The sequence below is a fragment of the Silurus meridionalis genome, chromosome 20, assembly GCF_014805685.1.
Source record: "Silurus meridionalis isolate SWU-2019-XX chromosome 20, ASM1480568v1, whole genome shotgun sequence".
NCBI classification, from domain to species: Eukaryota; Metazoa; Chordata; class Actinopteri; order Siluriformes; family Siluridae; genus Silurus; species Silurus meridionalis.
Genome location: NC_060903.1, coordinates 16,606,729 through 16,632,205, shown reverse-complemented (window position 1 = coordinate 16,632,205; position 25,477 = coordinate 16,606,729). Strand labels below are relative to the sequence as shown.

The following is a 25,477-nucleotide window of genomic DNA, read 5'->3' as shown; positions in this document are numbered from 1 at the left end:
TGCAGAAAGTTGTCTGTGTCATTTTTCACTTACTGAAACTATTATTTAAGTCGTTCCGTTTTGTTTACGGAGTGGAAATGCGAAAATATGTCAGCCTTTAAACCAAAAATTAATGTGCAAGTTAGAAATAATAGCCTGCATTTAAGTGAAACAGTGTACTGTGGAAACAAATGAGAGGTTATCAGATTTGAAGTGGTTGTGCAGTGGACCTCCTTCAGCTTTCTTTCTCCCAAGTCTCGGTAACCACATGCTGAGCGGACTCACTCAATCAGCTCTAAGTGCCTAATCAAAAGTAAATCATTTTCATTTTTTCATTCATTATTTTTTCTTCTCTTTTAAGACATTTGGTTATGCAAAGTAGAGCCCATGGGATCTAAAAGTAATGCAGCAGCTTTCAATGCATTTTTGAATCTCACATTAGAGCTGGAGACCAGTCTAAAGAGAATTTCAGTATTAGGGCCAGCTGTGAAGTTATCCCTGATGACTCACTGTTTCTTCTTGCTGTTTTGTGTCCTGTGTTATAACAGTAGAGCTCTCCAGCTCTCATTCTGAACAGTTGATTTGGTTTTAGATGGTATCCTTTTCACACTTGCCATCTTTCCTACTTACTCACTTCTATGGTTTTTCCTTTAGCTACTTACTTACTTGTCCAAGGTCTCGCTCACTTTGCCCGTCCCCCCTTTCTCTTGCAGTTCCGATGATAAAGACAGAGCCGGCTGATGACTATGAGTCTCGGATGTCCATACACACAAATCCCTACTTCAGCCAGCAGAGACTGCCTACCATGATGCCTTTGGAAGACCCAGAGCCCTGCATGGTGGCCAGTTATGCCCCCTGTGCACCTCGCCCCACTCCCATGCTATGCTCTACCCCTAGCTCCAGCCCTAAGCTTCAAGACCTGTCACCTGTACCCTATCCTAAGTGCCTGAGCAACAGCCCTACACAATCCACCATGTCTGGAGGTATGGCATCCATGCAGGATCCTTCTAGCCACCACGGGCTGGCACTGCCTAGCTCTCCTGACCCTAGCTCTCTTGGCATACACCCCCCTCAGGGTAGTCCACACCTTGGCAGCCCCTCATACCACCCCCTCTACCCCAACAGTAGTCCCTCTTCCTCTCCAACCTCTCATCCCTCAACGCCTGGGGCTACAGCTGAAAGTCCTTATCTGGTCACCTTTAGTTCCGCCCAGCCCAGAGGAAGCCCACCTACACTGTTAGCAGACGATCATGCTTCTTCTGCATTGCCTGTTACCATCAAACAAGAACCGCAAGAGCTCGACCAAATGTATCTGGATGATGGTAGGTTACAAAACCATAATTCTTCTATCATAAACATGTCATCTATATTGGCTGAAAAGTGATTCTTAAACCAAAAGTGAGGACCTGCGTAATGTGACACCTCTTGCTAAGGGGTAAACCAAATAGAGGGTTTAGTCTAGCACAGACCTCTACAGGAGATGCCAACAAACCTAAAGTTTGGTGTGGTGTGGTAATGTTTGGCTTACCAAGTGGTAAAAGAAAGTCTTTGCTGTCTCATATACCCATAAAGTACAGTGAACATTTGAAAAATATCCCAGCGCGATAGGAAGTTGGGGGCAGCCAAGTTAAGGAGTTGAGCTACAGATGTATTAGTTTGTTGGCTAAACTAGTTTTGAATCAATAATTTAGCAAAGCAATATTCTTCAAGATTTACCACATTCAATGAATTAGTAGCTAGGATATCTATCTTACATGAAAAAACACATCAGACAAGTCCTATCCTGAATGTGTTTTTTTTTAGAGTGTTCTTTGTCTCCTAGTTTGGCTTAATGATCTTTGCTATCTGTGTCCTATCAGATATTTCTTTCTGAAATTCCCACCATTACTTGTGAAGAGTTTGCAGATTCAAACCAAATTGTGCTTTTAGATTAAAATGAGCTCTAATTTTATTCAAATTCCCAAATATCCCTATATCATGATAAGCTCCTGTTGGTGATCAAACTGGGGTGCAAGAGATTTAAAAAAGAACTGGTGTCGTATTCACGTGTAAGCATTTGTTGTTTACCACACAAATCTTACCCATTCCCATAGTGGAATATATTAAAACCTGTTACACATTGTTTATTTGGTCTCCACCAGCTGCAGGTGGATCGACACGTGTGTGTACGTAGATAGGGGAGTTGCGAATACACCCGTTAACGCGACAGCAGTAAATTAGCACAGCGGGATTTCAAACAATCTGTCCAAACACGCCGGGGTCAGGGGTCTGGCTGGGAGCGGCCGAGCGAAAACAGAGGCACACGTGCCGCGAGCCCAGACTGTTGACACGAGCCCTAATGAAGGAAACAAAACAATGGGTAGGGGTTTCCTGAGGCCACCGTTTTTTTTCCAGAATTGGATTTGTGGGCCCTTGTTTTCTCTCAGCCTCCCTGTGGAGCTTCCCAGCTTTGAGTTGGCGTCATCAAGGGAGCCTGGGGGGCCTTGGGGGGCCCCCTGGCACCTTGCCCATCAAGGCTCAAGAGGCCATCAAATGTTTGGCCGTGAGAGCTCCCGGTATTTCTCACATAATTACCTGAGATAATTTGGCAAAATGTTTCTAGCTATAAAGCTTTTGATTTGTATTCATTTATTTGTATTTTTTCATATTAGATTTAAGTTGGCATTATGTATTCGCTCCTGTACAGTATGGGTTACTGGATAAGACATCAGACTTGCTTAACAAAATCATGGGCCTCTTTAATTCACCTCACAATCCACCACAGATTTTACATCCAGTACCAGGTGAAAATGAAAGAAAGCTCTAACACAGTATTTTCTCGAAACTGATGTACCCTAAACATAATATTGGTTTATATGGGAATTCAGTGGTTCCAGCTCTAGTCATAAACAACATCCTTTTATTTTTAATAGTGAAAGAAGTGAAAGGAAGATTAGAGCTGCCTGTTAGTGTGTGTGTGTGTGTGTGTGTGTGTGTGTGTGTGTGTGTGTGTGTGTGTGTGTGTGTACGTCTGCTTGTGTGGGTGGGGGGTATTTAGGGGCTGAGCAGAAATTGAGTTAGAGCGTAGCTTTCACTAAATCTGTCATCACCACATCCTTAGCTCATAAATAAACAGCACGGAGGGAGCCGAGGTCATCTATTTGTCATCAGCCCTGTTAATGACTTCAAACATGGTCAGATGTGACACTTTGAAAGTCATGTCAATTCACACTCAGCTAGAGTTTATCATCTGCCGGCATCAGGCTGATCCATGCTGATATTCTTTACGTGGCAGGAAACAAGAAGAAATTGAATAACCTCGCGGATATCGAATGTAACTTCATCACGTGTAAAGTCCGTAATGCCAAAGGACATATTTATTCGTGTGTTGTGAGCTACAGTGGCATTAAGCGAATAGAGCTGAAACTTAAGCTCGGTTCAATATGCTATGAAAGGCCGTTATTGGATCGTTTTACCTAATATGACTCGGCTCAATGTGAAAGTATTCCGGATTTCCACTTAAAAAAAAACACCCATAACCTCATTTTCTACGTTTCACCCTGTACCTCATCTTCGGTCGCTTCGCCTCCAAATGCATTCGGCCTGCGATTACGCTTGCATTAAGTGAGCTGCAGGAAGGCGTATCGATCGGCCAGGGGGCCTCCAGATCTCGCCTCATGAAAAAAAGAAAAAAATAGAAAGAAAAAGCTCGATCGGGGCCGCCATATTGCACGCTCTAATGCTTGAATAAGCGTCTGTGGTTAGCTGCTGGAGTCCCGGTAAGTGTGTGGTGGTAACTGCATCCTCTGAAGGAATCTGCTCGCTCTCCCTTGCTTTCAAACGAGAAATGAAATAAACAATGCTGGTGCGGCGGTTCAGACCGACGCTCTGAACCCCCTCCTTTGGGCTCATTAGACCTCCTGGCAAGTGAACCCCCGAGAAATTAGTCTTCTCAACAGCTGGATTTGAGTCTAGCAAGGGAATCTGAGGTAGTGTGGTGTGTGTGTGTTTGTGTGTTTGTGTGTGTGTGTGTGTGTGTGTGTGTGTGTGTGTGTGTGTGTTTGGGTGGGTGTGCAAAGCCTTTAAAATTGCCCACCACTCAGCGCTGTTGCTGACTCTTAGAGAGGACAAGATGTTCAGAAGCGAAAGTACACGTTATCTTCGCTGCTCTCGATTTTCCCTATCTGAACTTCTTGCAGGGTTCAGCACACCGAACGCGGTAGCTTCTTCGCTGAAAGGATCCAAATAAACAAGCTCTTATCCACTCAAGTGTTGAAGGTTGGTAGGTCCAAAGCCAAGGCACTGAGGACGCAGGGAACATTTTTCACTGCTACTTGAAATCAAAAACATACTTCTTTGTCTCCCTTTTTTTATTTTTTTCCTCGCTATGTCTAGTACTTGCGTAATCCAGAATGCGGTCTCCAAACTGGGCAGCGTCCAATAACAGTTTTCATTGGGTCATTCCCTTTCATATTCACAGCAGTTTACAATGCATGTGGCACAAGAAGTAAAAAACTTTAGGGAGCATTTAAAAAACAGGGGTGTGAGGATTTGCATCAGGCTCGTTTTTCTTTACTAATTAAGCAATAAAAAGCTGGACGAGTTGCCAGTGGGACAGGAGTGACTTCATGCCCATCAGATGTGTGGGCTTGCATGCACTCACTGACTTACTATCAATTTTGCCGTTTTTAGGTTTTCAAAATGGGTGGCTAATTTTGAATCCATGTCTTTTGTAGTTCGGGTTTTCGGGATCTGACGAGGTTCTGGTCATGTGACCAGGACTAATCAGGGTGTCAGATTCACTCCAGCTGTACTACAGATTTGTCGAGTCTTGCCTATAGTCGTCTGATAGTCGAATCACGTGTATGTGTCAGGGGGAGTCGCGATGACGAACTTGACACCATGAAATCGTAAAACAATTCCTCATAACATTATAAAGCCACAATGTACAGAATCACATAAATATATTGAAGACAATGTATAAAATTCATTTTGGATTGATAAACCAAACAACATTTACAAACAACTGCGGAAAGACCACTCTGTAGACAGGATTTGCATTTCATATGCCGGCAAATCAAATTAAATAGATCGCCTGTACGAGCGCGCTCCAAGTACAGCGCAACATTGATGCACCAAAAAATAAAAAATGTAAGTACAGATTTATTCACACACATTAAAAATATTTTTTTAAAGTTTCTTTCTTTTCACATTTTTGATTACAGCATTATCATAATAGGCTGTATATTAACGTATTGGGAACAAAACAGACATTGAGCACCCCCATATAAATAAAATGGCATGATCCAGGGATCGTAGCAATGCAAAGATTTGACTGTGAGATTAATGGTCGAATCAGGCTCCTCCTATCGAAGCATCAAATCTTTGACTATTCGGGGTCACCCCTCAACCCTTACAGTCTGCATTTATATCAATAGCTTCATTGTACATCTCATTGAGAAAAAGCTACATGGTTTCCTTGTTTATGCCTCATGGTACGGATATGGATCTGATCTAAGACGGCATATGACAGCCGGTCAGGTACCACAAAGCAGCTTCGGGTTGGTTTGACCTGGTAAGGTGAATGTATCCATGATCCTTTTGCTTTTTTAACACTGAGAGATGATCATAAATTTTAATAAGTCTGACGGTACTTGAACTATTCCTCTGGCCAAGTTGTGCACTTTCGCAGACTCCCTCTTCATCTCTACTTCTTTTAGTCTCTCCTAATGGAGCAAGGGTCTTAAATTACAGAGGATCCCTCTGGCCCCCCCGTTCTCCCTCCCCGACTTGCGGCTTCCCTCATGGAAACTTTGACGCGTTCTGGCAGCAAGCCCGGGGCAGCAGGACTCCATTCGAACCTCTAATGATGATTGAGAGTGCGTCCGGCCCGTGCTGAAAATTGCTGAGTCGCTAACTTTGTAGCATAGCGCTTTGGGATGGGGTTAAGTCTTGCATTAAAGGGGTGGAGGTCACAAACATTTTGGGAATAACCAGGTCTAGAGCGTCTGCAGGGAGCTTGAGACATGGCCCGAGGCAAGGATTCAAGCTTTTACAGCGTGCAAACTTTGACCTCTGTGGCTTGGTGTAAGAGGGCGGAGTTAATAGAACAGGAATTGGGGCTTTTCTGGCACAGGGCCCGTAGCCTTTATCGACAGGTAAAACACAAGGGTTTTCTTTATTATTCATTACCAAAGAGGACTCAGTTTGGGGTTAAAGGTTTTTTTTGTTTGTTTGTTTTTTTGTAGTTGCAATGTTTTTGGATTACGAAACGTGAAGATAAGCAAACCGCTGGGAAGCTACGTTATTTTTTCCGACAATTACCAAAGACCAAAACAGTGGCCACAGAGGGCTTTTGGGGTTAGTTAGATGGCTAGGAAGGCAACCAGACTGTCAAGAACAGCACATTTCATGATTTGTTGAGGCGATTTCAGTCATTGGAAATGTAAATCTAATCCAATAAACATACAAAGCCAGTAGTGCTTTAGGTTACATTTCCTCAAACGTCTGCTTTTGTTATTATGGGCTATGGACAAACACTCTACAATTTATGACCTGATTCATTTCTGGTTGTACTAACATCCATGTCAGAGACAGGAAATGAAACAAATACAGTCCTTCACAGTATTTTTTTATAGCATGGAGCTTGCGTAAATATGGAAATAGTCATCATGAAAAGCAGTGTTGCAATTGTTCATTAGATGATTGAAGGTTATTATGGACTAAGGCAGCTTCTAGACTGAAGTAAGTCAATTGCTCTTTATTTATCGATTAAATTGTGATCAATTGAGACCATAATCTGCTCCATCTACTCCACAACATCTAGTAATCAGATCAGTCTGGTCTCCAAATGTCTGGGTCCAGCTTCTTTTTCATTAATGATACAAAACTTTTGCTAATTTTATGTCTCTTTTAATTATTCTGTGTTAATTATTCTTACCCTAATCTATCTATCTATCTATCTGTCTGTCTGTCTGTCTGTCTGTCTGTCTGTCTATCTATCTATCTATCTATCTATCTATCTATCTATCTATCTATCTATCTATCTATCTATCTATCTAATAAACATTTCAGGACATGCCTTTTTCCCCAATTAGTTCCCTATAACACATCATGCCATGTTTTATTGTTTAAATAATGCCTTCATTACATAATCAGTGATAAATATTACAGCTGCTTTGCAGTTCGGACATCCTGACACTTGAATTTCAAGTGCAGTTCTTTGGATTTATGAATATTTTCCATGTAGTAAGCGCTACCAAACGGATTATATCTCACAATCTCTGTTGTTGGAGGCTGTTCTCATTTTGTACTGGACCCAACAGCATGATAAAGACTTGCTGAAAGTCTCAGTCAGTGGTTGCATTCTGGGTCTTTGAAGTCATCGGAGGACTAAAGTGCTTCATGATGATGTTAACAGTCTCCCAATGTTCGCTCTGATCTCATAGCCTTCTCTTTCTGTCGCGTGAGGCTCGTTTCTGTGGCCCGGCTCATCCGTCTCATTCCGAGCGGTCCAGTTGCAGCCGCTCCGTCATTATCTCTGTGCTCGAGTCACTCCATTGGAATCCGTCTGGTGTGTAACGACGTCACTGTCTAAACAAATTGCCTTTTTTTTATGTCTGATGAGGAAACCTTGCGATTAAAACCTGATTTATTTTTTTAAGGTCGTCACGGTGTTCTTTAATTCTCTGGTCAAAATATAGCAGGCTCAAAGCACTGGATGCGTGAATGATTCCTCCTGCGTTATTAAGTATTAAAGTTTCAAACTAAAACCATTTGATCTTGGCTCCTGTCACAGAGGGAGGATGCAGGATCGGTGTGTGGCGTGAGTTTATGTGGTGAGGTTTGTGTGTTGGTACTTCTGCGCTCCTGGGAGGGGGTTTGAGAGTTGCGGCTTGGCTGGATAATCAGGTCACACTTGAATTTACAGCCTGAATTCACCCTGTTGGGGTTTTTTAGCGCACCACACACTTTAAAGCTTCATTCACTATTTATAGTAATTGTAAGTAATTATAAATAATTGTGCCACATTGCATTTTAAAACAATCGAAATTCACATTTGATCACTTTTCCCGTTTACTGTCAGTGCGTGAAAGTGTCCCGTGGTGAAGGATGTCAACAGGCGAAGCTCCTGCAAGCTGCAAGGTTGAGGGAAACCAGGCACTTTGCTGATCTTGGCCTGCATCCGTCCCTCTTTGCTTTCTTTCTTTTTCTCTCTCTCTCTCTCTCTCTCTCGCTCTCTCTCTCTTCACAAAGAAAGCCCAAGAAGGAAAGCGTCATAAACGGAAAAAAAATAAATACATTTTTCCCCGTAGCTCCCGCATCTGGCTGTTTCTCGATTTCAGTAGAAAGAACCACACACAGTACGTCCCTACCGAGATCTCTAAATGTGGGGCCCCGAAACAGAGCGGAAGGAATTTTCACGGCTCAATTTATTGCCTTTCTTTCCTTCATCATCTCTTAGCCAGAATGAGAGAGTTAGAGCTCTTGGCCACAAGCTCACCAAGACTTACAGAGCAATCATGGGACGCAGATAGAGAAAGAAAAGACCGATATGGACACACGAAACAGCGTTATCTAGACAACACAAAGACACGCAGACACACTTAATCACACATATGGTCAAAAAAATGGCAGGCAGACTGATAGGAAAAAGTGTGTGTGTGGGGGGGATCTGAGCTCTGGCTTCAAACTGCGTACAAGAGACGTGGGATTTCCACCTGCTTTTATATCTGATTCATTTCGCTTGGATGGAAAAAAAGGATGAGACAACTTTTAAATAGCAGGTGAACTTAGATAAGAAGGCACGGTTCTTAAACACCTTATTTTATACTCAGCGTGTCCTACTACTGACTCCATCTGAGGTACCCAGGCAGAAACTCCTATAATGAAAGGAAGTAACATGTGTACATACTCCTTTTTCATTCCTGTAGTAGATGGAGTGAGTGCGCTTCAGTTCAGTGGCTTCGAACAGCACTCGTTTGCAGTATTCGGGCTCCCTCGTGAATCATGGCGTGTTTCAAATCCCATTCAAGCCTTAGACTCGTAAAAGTGTCCGCCGCACATATGTTGTACTTCATCTCGTTTCCACTTACGTAACTAATAACTCAGTGAATATGGATTACTTTTATTTCGAGCCGGGATCATTCCTCATGCAACTCTACCGTGCTATAGACAGAAATGAGCTATATTTACGAGTCGGGCCACAATCATGAGGAAGAATTTAAGCGTCATTCAAAATTTTCATGGTTGTCCTGTTTTTTTTCCCCAATAGTGTTTGCATTTCATGGGATAAGATCATTGTTTTTTTTTTTTTTTATGATCAAATCCAAATTTTGAAAATTGTCAATTCAAATAATGGCATTTCTTCAAATTAAACCTTTCACGGGAACCAGAGTAGTAGTGCTAACAGGAATTAGTTTATTTATAAAAACATAATGGATGAAGGTTTGGCTCTTTGCACTTTAATATAAAAGAAAAAAGAACTGTGGAAAATCGCTGTGGTATAGAAAAAATTATATACAGTAAGATACGACCGGACGGACGGACGGACGGACTGACAGACAGACAGATAGATGGATGGATGGACGGACGGATTTTATACTTGTCGCATGTATTTTACAGCACAGTAAAATTGCTGGGGTCACGGCGCAGGGTCAGCCATGTAGCAGCGTCCCTGGAGCACAGAGGGTTAAGGGCCTTGTTCAAGGACCCCAAGAGTGGCAATATTATACAAAACAGTATGTACAGTATATACAGTATGAAACGAAGTCCAAATGTGTTTTTTCCCCAAACTTTGCTAAAATTGTATAGGGGTATTTGGATGTGGTAGCAATTTTTCCTTCACTTGAACTAGGAAACCCAAAGCTGATCTAGCATGACAATGATCCTGTGCACAAAGCTAGTTCCATGGAGATATGCTTTACATGGGTTACAGTGGAAGATCTTAAGTGGAGCTCCAAGCCTATTGAACACCTTTGGGATAAACTAGAAAACTGACTGCACCCCAGATCTTCTCACATCACCTACATCAGTACCTGACATTACTAACGATATTATGACTGAATGAGCCAACAGAATCTAGTGCAACATCTTCCCAGAAGAGTAGAGGTTATTTTAACAGCAGATATGGACTATTGTATATTTGGAATAAAATGTAAATTCATAGCATACATTCCTATTTCAAACCCTATTAATGCAGAAAATCAGACCCACGTCCTCATCCGCATTGTCAATTAACTGAATTTTGAGTGGTTATTCGCAATTCTCCATCTTTGTCCTCATGGAAGTTACCAGCACTGCAGTCGTTGCAGGGAAATCAGACCGGTGAGGGACGTTGTGTGCTTTGAGGCTTATCATTGGTGTTTATGTTAAACCTGCAGGACTTTTACTGGAATCACACTCACTGCCCCTGCTAAGGTTCTCAGACGACGAGAGCCCTGGAACGTGAAGTGATATAAAGGTGACGAAACCGCATTGCTGAATGCACGGTTGTGATTTATGCACGCTGCATCCATGCTGTATGTGTTTGGACATGAGAGAATTGCGTCTACTACTGCGTCTCTTCTGTATGAGTTATGAATATGTCTGTGCTGTGTATGTTTTTTTTAAATCTCAGTACGCATGGTGTGTGTGTGTGTGTGTGTGTGTGTGTAAGACTTGGAGGAGATGCTCAATGGACTCTAGTGAATTCTGATCGTTGTATATTGCTTAATGGGTATTTCAGAGCGTCCAGATGTAGGAGCCATAGAAGCATTTAAAGAATTCCTAAAAAGGGGTGGATGGGACCATGGAGTGGAAAAGCCAGCACAAGAGGGATGGGATTTAAAGGGATGGGGAAACACTAGCAGATGCGTTTGAAATATGCCAACCTTTTTAAAAAACCTTGACTGTACTGATTCGGCAAGATTCTCATTATAATTTTTTTCTGTTATATGTTCCACCACCTCAAAATTGAAAGCGTTTTTGGGTCCCATTCAATAAATATTGTTTATATTGCAGGTTGTATTCCGCTAAACCTAAAAAGTGTAGGTTTGACAGAGATGTAAATAGTACCTGAAAATCACAATTTAGCAAAAGTAGTGATAACTTACTCCATTACAAGTTTAAAAAAGTCACCAATTTCAATATGACTTGAGTAAAAGTTTTTGAGTATTAGATTTGAACAGTACTTGATTATTTGACTCATTTTGGACAACATTCTCAACATCAATACACATGTTAGTGAAAAGTCAACACTGCATTAACCAAGATCAACACAGTGGGATCTTCATCAAGCCAAAGTAGTAAAGCAATCTTTCAAAATGATTCTGTTAATCTTCAATTAAACTAAAAATGTAACTAAAATTACAGTATCATGTCAAAAGTAGAAGATCCATTAACATTTAAAGAAAAAAATTAAATATAAAAACAAATATTCAGAGCTGACTGTGATTTGATGCACCTCTCAGTCTCAGAGAGGGCCAATATTTTTAGTCAACTTCAATGAAAGCGGGTTCTTACAGTTTTTGGAAATAATTCGAGCTCTTTTTGGACTGAAAATGAGACCAGCAGTGCAAATGATTCGCTCACAGGCAGCAGATGCAGGTAGGGGAGTGTTATACCTTAATTATTATTATTTATTTTATTTATTTTATTTTATATTGCACCTTTAAAAGTTGCATCTCAAAGTGCTTTTATTACAATTTGAAATAAAAATCAAATCTAAACAATCAACAAAAAACATAAAATAAATAACTGAAATAAGCATCACAGATACATCAAAAATAGAAAATAATATAAATATAAAATCAAAATCAAGTTTTAAGAGCAGATTTAAAAACAAGTACAGATAAAGCTGCCATGCATAATTTAATTAGCAATGGTCATTGTCAATGAAATTATAGAGGAGTAAAAAATACATACCATATAATGAATTATGATTATGTTGTTGAGTAGAGAGTAAAATTTGCTTACTCAGATAATCAGTAAAACTAGAAAAGTAGCCAAAAAATTACATAAGTACAGTAACAAAGTACATTTATTTAAATACTTTACACCATTAAGGTTTAAAAGATGCTTAAAAGAAACTCTAGCGCTAACTAGTGAACAGTATTATAAGATTAGCTCTGCTAACATCTCACTTTCAGCTCTATTCTTTATAAATAAAGGTCACATTGCAAGAGTTCAGAAACGGAAGTCACAAATTCTCTTTTTTGAGACATGATGGAATTGACATGGAATGAAGGTAATGGTTAAAAAACGTTCTCCTGATTGCTCTCCATGTGATGGTCAGAGACCAATAAAGTGCACGCTGATGTAATCCTTTTGGACACCCCAATGACAGCCTGTATATATGTCTTTTATATAAGGAGGAAAACTTGAAAGCGATTTTAAATCTGACATCAAGACTGACAGGAAACAGGTGATGCAGCGTACAAATGCCGATGTTAGAAATCCCGTTAAATACAGGCGTAATTGTTTCAATATGCGCCTGCCCTTTTTTTTCCCACAATATCTGAATGTGAGATGACGAACCTCTCTTTGCAGCTCGGCTGTCCAGCTCTAATTTGTCAAACGTTTCTTATCAGATGAGTGAAGAACATTTGTCCTGGATTTGCACAAATGCAGACGTTGTGCACTTTTATTGGGGTTAAAACATCTGTGCTCACAGTGTTGCCCCATGCACCCCATGATGATGTAATAGGCCAACTAGGCATGAAAGGTAGTCATGGTTTTTGCATTTAGCCAAATCCTTGTTGTGCTTCAGGAAATGTGTGTGCAGCAGAGCAAATTGTAAATCATTTCTGCACATCTCTGATTAGGGCACTGGAGAGCAGGCCTAACCATGTAAACACCCCTTCCTCACACACACATACACCATCCTTGGGGATGCCACCCGACACATACACCCTGGCCTCCCGTGAGACAGAAAGGAAGTGATTGCAGGAGAGGAGGAAGATAGCAAAGAGATGAGGAGGAGGGAGGGGGTGGGGAGAAAACAAGAGCTGCAGGGAGACAAACGGAGGCTTGGTGGATCAAAGGGAAAAGAGGTCCTGCCTCAAAACGGAGCCAATCCAAACAGCCATTGTTGTTAGATTAAGCGTCTAATTTTGGCAACTGTGCCTTTCTGGGTCTGCGTAGGCAGAGGCACACTGGCAGCGGGGGTTTGTTTTTCTTTCTCTCTTGTCTGGGTCGAGTAGACTCGCGTATCCCTCGGGGTTCCTCTCTCACCCTGGCAACAGTTGTAATTGATCACGCTCAAGGGAGCCTCCGAACTCACACTTCAGCATCAGCTTCTATCAAACAGGTGGAGTGCCAAAGCTCAATGCTTTATCTACTGCATCTGAAGTACATAAAGGATTGTGTAAGAGTCTTAAGTGTGTGTATAAAGCTGTGAAGCAGGGGGTCCACTAAATGCCTAGAGACATAGCATTACAAGCAAAATTGTCAATTTCAATGGATTGTAGCAATCTATGGTTTTGTAGATTTTATATGAATAAACCTTTGGCAAATGCTTTTACATTTTCTATCAGTAGCTCAACTATTTTGAATGCATTATTCTCTAAAGGGGAACCATTACATTTTATATAGTACTCACCGATCTGCCTACCAATTATCCAATAATGAAGTTTGCCAAGAAGTTACATTAGATGGACCCCTAAGATCAGATTTTTTCCAAGAACATTAGTTCTTCACATTCATATTCGATCTGGTTCCACCAAAACGTCCGAGTTAGCATGCTTAATAGATTCGCTCGTTTCAAGTTATCAAGCTCAATAATAAATATGAATTTAAGTAACTCAGACCCCATTACTATTTTTTTCTTATAGCCACTTGAGGATAGTAGTCAAGTCTGCCACAAATTTAAGACCAGGACTGACTAAGATATAGTTAAGACAGAGTCTAAAGAGGTCCAGATGAAAGTCCAAAATTAGGAGTCAATGTTTTTTTTAGGACAATGAATTACTTATTTTGCAACTTTGTGCATGCACCAACATTGGCATTATAGCTATAAACATTTGAGACAAATACCGTATTTAGAAGAACCAATGCCCAAGATGTGGACAAGTCCAAGCACAATTGTCAATCTGTTAGAGAAAAGTCCAAGTTGATACAGAAAACCAGAGTCCTACAGCGTACCTGGAGATTCATGGCCCATGCTATGAGAACCACTGGTATGAACATCTCATATGTTTGTTAGAAGCAAGCTGGGGTAGCCAGGTTTATTCAATGGTCATACGGTGCCTTCCTATGCCACCCGTATGGCCATGCATCTGACTCAAGGCCTCTCAGCTGTCAAAAAGTAGAAGTAGTCTGGAGAGACTCCTTTAATCTCTCTCTCTCTCTCTCTCTCTCTCTCTCTCTCTCTCTCTCTCTCTCTCTTTTTCTCTCTCTCTCTCTGTCTCTTTCACAGTGGGACATAATGGGGATTTGAAGGGTTTCGGCAGCTGCTGCCAGGGGTTGGTGAATAACACACCAGAGTTTATTCAAAGCCATTTTAAAACAAACTCTCCCTCCTTCTGTCTGTCCCCCTGCTGTCAGCCTCTGAGCTGAATGCTTCCACATGGCCAGCTCAGGCTTTCCAAATCAGGCTTTCCAAATCAGCCGAGTTTTTCTTGACGGGGCATGCCGTCCGTATACGTTTTTTTCCCTTCTGTATTTATAACTGCAGTAGACTAATGACTGATCCAGTGGAATTTTTCAGCATGTGTGTGTTTGTATTCTTTCTTAACCCCCTCTAATGTCTTTCTCTATGGGGTTAAGGCAGGAGCTTGGCATGCTAGCTCCCTAGCTGGCGCGACTCCACGCGTGGGAGGCTGCGAATGGCCCATTAGCGTTTCGGCTGAAAGCGAGAGCAGATTTGATATTGTGGGGAAACAATAAGTAATATGTAGCAGGAAATTCAATTGCCCTTCTCCTACAGCATCAAATTCAGAGTTAAGCTTCCTTTGCCAAATCAATTTCACGGGCGGTTTAAACAAGGTTAGAGCATTTCTGTGAAAGCTGCCCTATTGAACATATACAATTTCAAAGCGGGATATTGTGATATTGCAATCATGACAGAAACATGTTGTTGAATTGCACTTGGTATTCAGTCAAGAGAGTAAAAATGACAGTTCTTGACACTCGTTATTTTCCTTGCAAATTATTGACAAGAGAATAATTTTAGTTAGAGTTTCATATAGTGCTGGTTGATTATCATAGAATCCTTCATTTATTACAAACGCTGGCCCGTGCCTGGGGGTCAGCATCTTAGCTGCTGAACTCATCAGACCTGATTGAAAAAGCTGGTCCGGAATTAGTTTTCCCTCGTGCTCATCGTCACAGTATAAGATGTCATGCTAAAGATCATTCAGGCATGACGGCCATCCATCTCACACCAAACAACACGCTCTTTTGGAAGTCACTCATACTTAGGGTTTCCTGCTTTTTTGATTGTGAGCATTGATGGTAATAATACGAATACAATAATTTCAGACATTAACTGGAGGACTTGTCAAATTTATGATACCAAATGCTCAGCTATTGCATAACTAGATGTTCTGGAGTACCTTTCTGCAGGATCTGTTGTTTTTTTCTTAAATAGAACATCGCTGAACTGTCCTGTCAAAGTTACTTCATTGCCCAGACACGCTGCATACCAAAGTTGGGTTGCCTTTTCAAGGTCAAGTCATTTAAATGCTAAGACATACATCTTAGCCAGCCACATTTTTTCAAACTGCTGATAATGCCACCTCACAAGTGGCAATATAGCACACTCGGAAAAAATCACTATCTGCCCTCTATTGCATACACAACACTCTGTCCTCACTAGTCAGCTTAGCTGAAGATCCTAAATAAGAAAATTGTTTTTTTGTACTGTTTCTTGAATGACATCTAGCTACATATTTGATTGTTTTGCTAGCTTGGTAGAACTAGCAAGTCAGATTTAGCTGGTTGTACCAGGTTTCTAACTGTAACCACAGAACACAGAACCACACAACAAACACACAATGAGTATATAGAGAACTACATTATGACAGAGAGACAATTTAAGATTGCTTAGAAACTATTGATGATTGGTAACCGCTTATGGTATTTTTATCTCGGGTTTTACAAATTTTTTTTCCGTCACCGTACCCAAGCGATGAATAATCCATAACGGAAAGTTGTGAAATGACGTCACATAGGTATTGACAGGAAAACATTGTCATATCAATACGGGTTGTCGGTTTGGTGAAAGAGCACAAAGCCGGAATTCCTGCGTTGTGTATTTTTAGACCGGCGAACGTCAGTTGCCACTCAACTATCCGCTGCATGGGGAATGAGATTAAAATATGCCTTTAACAGGACCACACCCAAAAGGAAAATCAGGAGGGAGGGGTTGGCTGTACTCCCTATACACAAACACACGTGTATATATATATGTGTGTGTGTGTGTGTGTGTGTGTGTGTGTGTGTGTGTGTGTGTGTGTGTGTGTGTGTGTGTTGGCAGTGCCCGTATTCCAGGCTGGGGCACTGCAGGGAAGATGCATGTTTTAATAAAGCACCTTCTGTGTTCTGTCACACTTCGAAATACTCCGTCTGCAACCAGCCATGCCTGCTCACTTGCTTTTGTTGGTGTCAGTGTAAGTGATCTGAATTTTAGTCTAGCAGCTTAAAAATATAATAATGTGAAGATATTAGACAGATACAGTGGAATTAAAATTACATTTTAAAAGATAAATGGTCCAAGGGTAGACCCCTGAGGTACATCAAAGCAAACAACATGATTTTCATTACAGTTGCTAAGATGAAAAAATTTATTTCAAACATACTATAGTTTCACATCTAGTGCAGTTAAGGTAATGATATATTTACAACAATAATAATATACTGTATAACTATAGCTATATAGCCATTAATATAGCTAGGTAACAAGACTGGTTTATTTCTCAGCCAGGCTTAGTCTTCGGGTTTTGAATAGAGATTCTTAAAGGTTTTAATAACATTGAATCACAATTAACGGTCTATACTGTAATGCCAAGACTTTTACCTTTTGAAATAAATGTCAATGCAATTTATTTCACAGTTGATTCTCGTGTTACGTTCAAACACCCAAAGCTCAACATAATTATTTATTTATTTATTCATTCGTTTAATACAGAATGTTTTTTCTCTCTAAAACTGTTAATCAAGAGAGAAAGACTATCCACACTGTGTGGATATCAAGCCTGGTGGTGGGAACATCATTTCTTTAACTAAATTCAACAGTGCAGGTCATTTTGTGTAGATTCTTTACATAGTAACTTATCCCATCCCATGTATTTGTTCTAAGTCTAAAGCAACCACTGGTTACTTTTTAATGCTTGACATTATTACAATGCATTGCATCAGGTGGGCTTGATCCCAAGAGTGTATTCCACACCTCAACATCCAACCAGTTTACCTTCTTTTGCCATTACAAACAATTCACTTTACAATTTCTTGTGTGTACTGTATTTGTTAATCAACAGTCTGGCAGGTCATATTAATAGAAAGCTATAATTAGCCGCATAGGTAGAATTGAGGTTTAACAGTTTACAGCATCCTGTTTCAGTGGCTTTTTGAATGGCAGATGGTTGATTAAAGGCCTCTGGACATATTTGCTCGTATAAATCAGTCTTTTTTTTTCCAGCTTGTGCTTCATTTTTTTTTGTTACAGTGGAAAAGCTGATGGCTTGGAAATGGAAAGTATTAGTTGATAAAGCAAAACAAAGCAATGTTGTGGTTGCTGTGTAGGTGTAAAATTTTCAGAGAAAGCCCGACCGTTAACGCGACTGACAAGACTGAAAAGGAAACGAGCACTCTTCCTTTTTGCAAGAAACCCCTTTGTTTTTACGTTTAGAATTCTTTTAACCCTCCTAACAATTTTTTTGTTACCTGAGGCTTTTTTTGTTTTATATGTACAGACATTACAGCTTGATCACATAATTGTGACCCTTGGTTTGTGGTCTACTTTTTTTGCCACTGTGTGCAATGAAGAACATGGTTTTGGCATGTTAATGCCTGTTTTGCTGCGAGCTGTGGCGGGCACAAACAGCCAGTGGTGTTGGCTCAGCCTGCACTTTTCCACTGGGACTCCCTTATGTAGGAAAACGAGTTCTGGGCATCCGTATGTGTGTTTTTGTATGCGTGTGTATGTGTATGTGTGTGTGTGTGTGTGTGTGTGTGTGTGCATGTGTGTATACCATTGCTGGAGGAGCTGATAAGGCATCCTGGTGGTCTGTGATCATAAAGGCGTGAGTTATAATCCACCCTGATTATGTAGCGTGGAGCACAGCTAGATCTTCCTGTGTTCATCTACTGGTGGAGTCAGTGTATCATCAAACACGCTTTAGAGACAGCCATGATCTCAGGGGTCATCAGGGATCACTTGGGGTCAGCCAGACTCTCTGTGTAGTCACTTCCTCAAGTCCAGCCAAAGAACACAGAGATAAGGCCACTCTGAAGTCTGAGCGTATGGGAAATGTGCGGGTGCTTTCAGCAAGCCGGTCCAGTGCTTCCTAAGCGCTTGTGAACGAGAATCTACGTTTGACATCATTTGACAGTAATAATATATCTTTAATACTACAGTCTGGGATTGCTTAAGTACTATTGTGCAAGTTTGGCTTCTTGAGTATTCTGTCGTTAAGCTTGGCCAAAAGATCTGCCACAAACCACATCCCACTCCTCTGTAAATGAGCAAAACGTTACCATGTGGCTGAACATTATGGAGTGGCCATGTTTGGCTGCTGAACATTCATTTCAGCCCATTGGATCTACCTCCGAAAGTTATGCGGACCATACAAGAGTACCACTTAATATAGTTTTCAGTATTTATTACGTTATTATTTTGCTTATTCTTATCAAGCCAGTCAGTAGATGAGGGTGGTGCCATCCAGGAAGAAATCAGGGTCAGCAGGCTAGAATGGTTTCCTCATACCATAAAGGGGACCAGTCAGAAGAATTACAGTTTGGATTTGTAGTGATGTTTTCATCTAAACAGAAAACCAGTAAGACCCTAGTCCCACCCTTTGGGTTTCTATTGGCCCACAAGTGCAGGAAATTTCCAGATCAGATTTCACCGAGATACAGTGGATGAACTGCTACCGGAAATTAGTGTAGATCTTCATGTCCCATGTCCTCTAAAAATTCTTACATTGTTGTATCAATTACTAAAAAAGGCATTGTACTCTGGATCAGAAGGTCACAAGTTCAAATCCCAGCAACACCAAGTTGCCACTACTCGGCCCTTGTGCATGGCCCTTAACCCTTAATTGCTCGGTTTTAAGTCACTCTGGAAAAGGCCGTGTGCCAAATGCCGTAAATGTTACGGTTAAACCATGATGTTGTCATCTCTACTGACTAAATTTAGCTTGTTTCGATTTCAATTTAAAACATGTCTCTGTTTCCTTCTGTCTCCACAGTCAATGAGATAATCAGGAATGACCTGTCCTGCACTTCCTCTCACAGTCACTCCTAGATGGCCATGAACATGCCTGACGAAAGAAGGGACCAAGATGTCTTCCCTCTGAAGCCACCCTCAATTGGACAATCAAGTTCTCGCATTTCGAGGAACTTCTAACGTGGACAACATGACGTCATGTTTCACATGAAAGGCCTTAAAATTCAATGGTGTAAAACAAAAAAGCACCAGTGGAAAGCAGTGACTATTTGATTTGTTGGTTGTACTTGTTCTTCTTCTTGCTCTTGCCTTAAAAAAAAAAAAAGAACTGTTCCTTATGGTCGACAAAGATCTCGCGATGACTTTCATCTCCTTCTCTTCTTCATATGTGTGCGTGCTGGTGTCCAGGACAAACGCTGTCCCAACAACATTTTGTAGCAATCAGTCCCGACTGTTTCGTCACGCCGGATAGGTTCTGCAGTGCCTTGCTGCATGTAAAATAATAAAAAAAAAAAAAACAGGGATGCAATTTCAGTTCATCTTCTTCCTTTTTTTATACTTTGGTCTCTCATTTGTTTACAGTAAATATGAAAGGCTGGAATGTGTAGATGTGTGTGGAAATGTGTGAATAAAGTAAACCTGTGTTTAGACTGTTTTTTTACACCATATACATATAAAGATGTTGGTATATGCTTGCTGTATATATGCCTTAATGAACCTTTATCATTTCCAGTGCAGTGCATGGTCTCATGGTGAAATCAGACCACCAATTGGACTACCTCCCAAATTCTGCTTCTACTCCCGAAATATAACAAGAAACAAAGGAGTTACACCAAGTTCGACCAAGAATCACAGGATTCTAGCTGTAAAAGAAAAGCAATTGTTCCTCTGGTAGTGCTCACTAACCACTTTCCTGGAGATCATGGCTCTATCCCTTGACTCATTATAACCAGTTAGGCTTCAGTTACTGACTGAAAACTAGCAAATGTCTGAATATAGTAGTAGCCGTGTGTACATGCTAAACGTTAGCACATCCCTCCTTTATCGTCATCAGAGCTAATTTGATGATTTTATAGCACAGCACTTGCAAATAGTCCGTTCTGATCGGTCAGAGGTTGTTGATTTATTTTCTATACTGATACATTTCAGACAGTGCAAAGTTTTTAATATTGCACTTGTTCCAATCAGGTATAGTTTCTATTGTAACGTAAATTTTATATGGTTGATGCATCAACTATAAATAAGGTTTAAAAAAAAAACGTATGTATTTGTTGATATTGTGACTTTTTTGTAACTGTGAGAAAATTGTAGGCGTATCCAGTGTGAGTGTTTTGTAACAGACAGAAGTAGGGCTGAGGGGCTTTTTGCAGGGTATTTTATAATCAATAATGTCAGAGGATAGAAAGAAAAAAAGCCTGATGAAGAAAGAAAAGAAATTTACAGCTGCTCAGTGGAAGTGATAAAAGTAATCAGGTGTCTCATATCCTTAAACATACCTAAAAACATTTTTTTTTTTGTCATTCTTTGAAAAAATGCAACAAATGCTTGTGGAGTAAGTGGAATAAAACACTTCGGAATGTGAGTGTGGTTGGAAAATGAGGAACATGTGACCTCATTGTTTATTATTTTGTACAACAGCACAATTGTTACGAATTATTCCTTACTTTGGATGAACGGCATGTTTATACTAGTTGCCGGTTGACTTGTGTACCGATTTGTTGAAATCAGGGTTGATCAGAGGGAAATATGGTGTCATAGGAGAGTCAATCATAAATAGTGCAATGAAGTGCAGTTATAAATGTAAGGTTGACATGACAAACGTATCTGAGGCTTTTTGTTTTAGTGGCCCAGGATTGAACCAAGTGGCTTGAGTTTATGTACAGTGCAGGACTGCTAATTAGCTTGATGTCTATTAGCTAGCTGTCAACATTGACAGAAAAAGAGTATCTAAGCACCATGTTAAATTTAGAAATAATGCTCAGTGTAGCTGCTTGAATAAAGTGTGGATTAGCCAAATTGGGACAGATCTCCAGCGACAGGGTTTGTGATCACTCCAAGGATGCTGTCTCTGCAAACAAGCAAATGCATCCCCGCTCTGTGCAAAAACAAACGCATTTTGTTGTAATTAAACCATTTGTGCTCTGAGCTATCATTTCTCTAATGGGACTCCCCCACTACCACCACCCCCCAGCACCATCACACAAAACACTAGAATTATATAGCAACGCCTGTTCTCCTTTAACAAGCGTACAGCAATATTTGTAATCGAATGGAGGTTGAGGTTGTTGTTTTTTTCAATGGAGACCGAGACCAGCAATAAAAATGACGCAAAGACACCAAAGGATTTGTTACTTAATCAATGTTTTCTATAATCAAATGTGTGTCCTTAAAGATGAAGGAGTGGACCTTGTTTGAGCACCTTGCCTCATTGGACAGATATCCTGCTCCCAGTCCTGGCAACCCAACACTTAGTAGCCATGTTATTTGTGTATCAATCCTTGGGCATGTCCAGAACTTCTTTGCTGTGTCCAGGCCTGAAACTGGGAACTCCAGAAACTTTTAGCATACCAAAACAGAGAGGTCTGCACTCAAACGAAGGCTCACTTCTCTTCTAGTGAAAGATGTCTTTCGAACGCATGCACTTAATATCGATTTCCAATGTTACGTTCATTATTGTGATACAGATACTTTGGGATACTTTGCTTCCTGTTGTATATGAACGCATGATCGTGTGCCTTATTCTGCTAATCTGTCAAACGAGCTGATTGTATTCTTCATCCCCAAAAGTCCCTCCCCTTGATTTAGGCACACGGTGGATTCAATCTTGTATGTTCTCTAATTATAAAATATTTATAGAAATCTCAAGGGTATTTTATGTATACAGTATGCTTTCTGCTAAGTAAAGGAATAAAAAAAAATTATTTAAAAGATATTTTGTTGCTCATTTCGTGTCTCGATATGTTTAGCTTGATCATCTGAATACATCAATAATGCGATGCCCTAACATGCAAGTGTAATGCTCCAAAAAATTGTCCTTATTTGAATTTATACCCAAAGTGTGTGTGGCCTAAATCTGTATTTAATTGCTAATTTTCCTGAATCTAATAGTGGAGAGAAGAAGCATCCTACACTATATGGACAAAATTATCAGGACTCGTCATTTTTCCAGCCATATGTAATTCTTCACACAAAGTTGGAGGCACACAAATGTATCAGATGTCTTTGGATGCAATAGCATAAAATTTTCCGTTCAATTTGAACCAGGAGACTCAAACCTGTTCCAGCATGGCAATGTCCCCGAGCACAAATCCAGCTTCATGAAGATACGCTTAACATGGAATGAGGTGGAAGATCTCCTGCTATAGAAATATAAACCCTATTGAACACCTGTGGGATGAATGTGAATGCTGGCTGCACCCCAGGCCTCCTCACCTCACCAACATCAGCTAGTGCATTAGTACTTGACTTTACTAATGCTCATGTGGCTGAATGAGCACAAATATCCACACACACACTCCAAAATCTAGTGGAACATCTTCCCAGAAGAGTGGAAATTATTATAAATATATATAAATGGTGACTTAATGAGGAATGGGATTTTTATAAAGCACATCTTAAGGTCAGGTGTCCACAAACTTCAAATTTGGTTATTACTATATATATATATATATATATATATATATATATATATATATATATATATATATATATATATATAAAAAGTCTACACACCACAACACCAAAATAAATTTAACCAAGTTTAGACAAAAAGTTTTCAATGAAATTTTCAGTTTTAATGAAAAACAATCAGAAATATATATACAATACAACACAATAATTTTTTTTTTACAATAACCCAATTGCATAAATATCCAATAATCCAAATGCACCAACCGCATTAAATTTCATGTTTAAAAGCATTTTCTTTTTAGTTTCATCCAACTAAAGTTGCTGAAAGGTTTCAATCAGAAGAGGGATTTAGAAGAAGTCTACATACATACATGTACCATAAAATAAAAGGCCATCATTTAATTCAATTAATTTTTATTTGTAGAGTTGTTTTTTAGCAATGGACATTGTCTCACAAAAGCTCTACAGCGATAAAGCAGATGGGAAATAAAGTTGTACAAAAAAGTCTAAGTTTAGTGCCTATAAGTTTTTTCCTTAAAATAATTAAATTATAAAAGTTATATAAAATGTGTCTGCTTAGTTTTAGCTTTATAAAAGTTTATCCCTAATGAGCAAGCCAGTCTCTGAGATGGTATGAGGAAGAAACCTTGAGAGGAACCAGACTCAAAAGGGAACTTGATGGATCTTTAGGCTGTTGATGTGGAAACATCCCCAGCTGCTCAGAGTGGTCTCCAAATGTAGAGAAAAAATAATATAAAAGCAGTAGACAAAAACATATTTTTGATGCACACCATATCTGACTGATTATTAATTATTTCATGCATGCAACAATATTCATTTTTGATGTCTAGGTTGTGGTGAATGGTGGAAACTTCTACTCATAAAAAAACTCAGATGAAACACTACAAACCATGTGACAAAATTTACATGTTTCGAAAAGTACAATAATTCCATTGTACCAAAAACATGGTGCTTAGATACTCTCTTTCTGTCAATGTTGACAGCTAGCTAATAGACATCAAGCTAATTAGCAGTCCTGCGCTGTACATAAATTCAAGCCACTTGGTTCAATCCTGGGCCACTAAAACAAAAAGCCTCAGATACGTTTGTCATGTCAACCTTACATTTATAACTGCACTTCATTGCACTAATTATGATTGACCCTCCTATGACACCATATTTCCCTCTGATCAACCCTGATTTCAAAAGAAAAAGCATCAAATGAGCACATCACCAAAAAAACACCAGCACTGAAGCATGGTGGTGGCAGCATCATGCTTTACGTTTGCTCTCCTTTAAACCAGATAAAGAAAATCATGATTAGCTACAAATATTGTTCAACATTTTTTTTGCATGACAGTCAAAACACACTTATGGCTTATATATATATATATATATATATATATATATATATATATATATATATATATATATATATATATATATATAGTAATTGGCTAAGCGCTAGGCCTGAATATAACAAAAAAATTAAAAAATATTGGCAAGTGCCATTTTTAATTCTGATCCAATTTAAGTGGTGGAAAGAAATCAAATTGTTGGCACAGTGTTAGTTTATTTTTTTTCCTTTAAATTTTTTCACCTTTATTTTGCATGTGTAGACTTTTTATATCCATTATATCAGTGTTTGTAAATCGTTTATGTTAAAGCCAGACATTTTTCATTCTTCAGTATGATTTCAATTAGCCATAGTGAGTCTCTTGCAGATCTCCCAATCTCTCCAAATCAACTCTGATCACTGATGGAGTAAGAGCGATTTGTCCCAACAGTATTTCCATTCTGAAGGATTTGCCATGATTGAATAGCAAGTATTTGGATTTTTTTTCCCTTTGTAGCTTTGCCTAAGGCTTTGTTTCAAAAGATCTACTGATTACAAAGCTGAACCGGAAAACTTCTGGGAGAGTGATGAATCAAACAAAGTCAAATCTGAAGGATAAAGCTGGATCAAGAGTGGCCTTTTTATCCTGTTGTATGTGGTGTTTCTTGCGGTAGGTGTGTTGCTAAAATGGGGGACATGCCAGCAGGGAGCGAACGGGGTGATCATGGGAAAAACCATGGGCACGTTGCCACGGGACTCTCTTGTGTACCACCTGTCTGTCCTGCAGACTTTTTCCACTCAGCCATACTCTAAAGCAGCCATTGTCATGGTGACAGAAGGCAGGCTTGGGCAGCGCTCTCCCCTGCACCCGCTGCATTCCAAAAATAACGTCTAGTCCACTATTGAATCACACTTTTTTTTCCGGGAGCTAAGTTCAGCTTTTAAATATAGATCTGGATCGTGGGTTTTCTGAGGTTCTCAGACGTTTTAAACTTCTACGGTTCCTCAACCCTGTTCCTACATCACTCAAGTTCAAATTTGGTCGACACCAGACACCCTGCGGAAGATTCAGACAGGTTTTTTCTGTCTTGAACTCTCCCTTGATTCTGAACTATTTTCATTTGACAACAATAGTATTAATCAATAAACAATAATATTTAATTTGGGATCCAAACTAAAAATAAGGC

General features: G+C 39.9%; 1 protein-coding gene across 2 annotated transcripts in view; it reads left to right on the top strand.

Moving 5' to 3' along the window:
* LOC124402962 (nuclear factor of activated T-cells, cytoplasmic 1-like) overlaps nucleotides 1-19,972 on the top strand; it is a 60,898-nt gene extending 40,926 nt beyond the window's left edge. For both annotated transcript variants that reach the window (XM_046876445.1, XM_046876446.1), the window contains exons 9-10: nucleotides 693-1,301; nucleotides 19,347-19,972. In XM_046876445.1, coding sequence (XP_046732401.1) covers nucleotides 693-1,301; nucleotides 19,347-19,402 — 665 coding nt within the window. In that variant the 3' untranslated portion in view covers nucleotides 19,403-19,972. The remainder of the gene's footprint in view (nucleotides 1-692; nucleotides 1,302-19,346) is intronic.
* The last annotated feature ends 5,505 nt before the right edge of the window (nucleotides 19,973-25,477 follow it).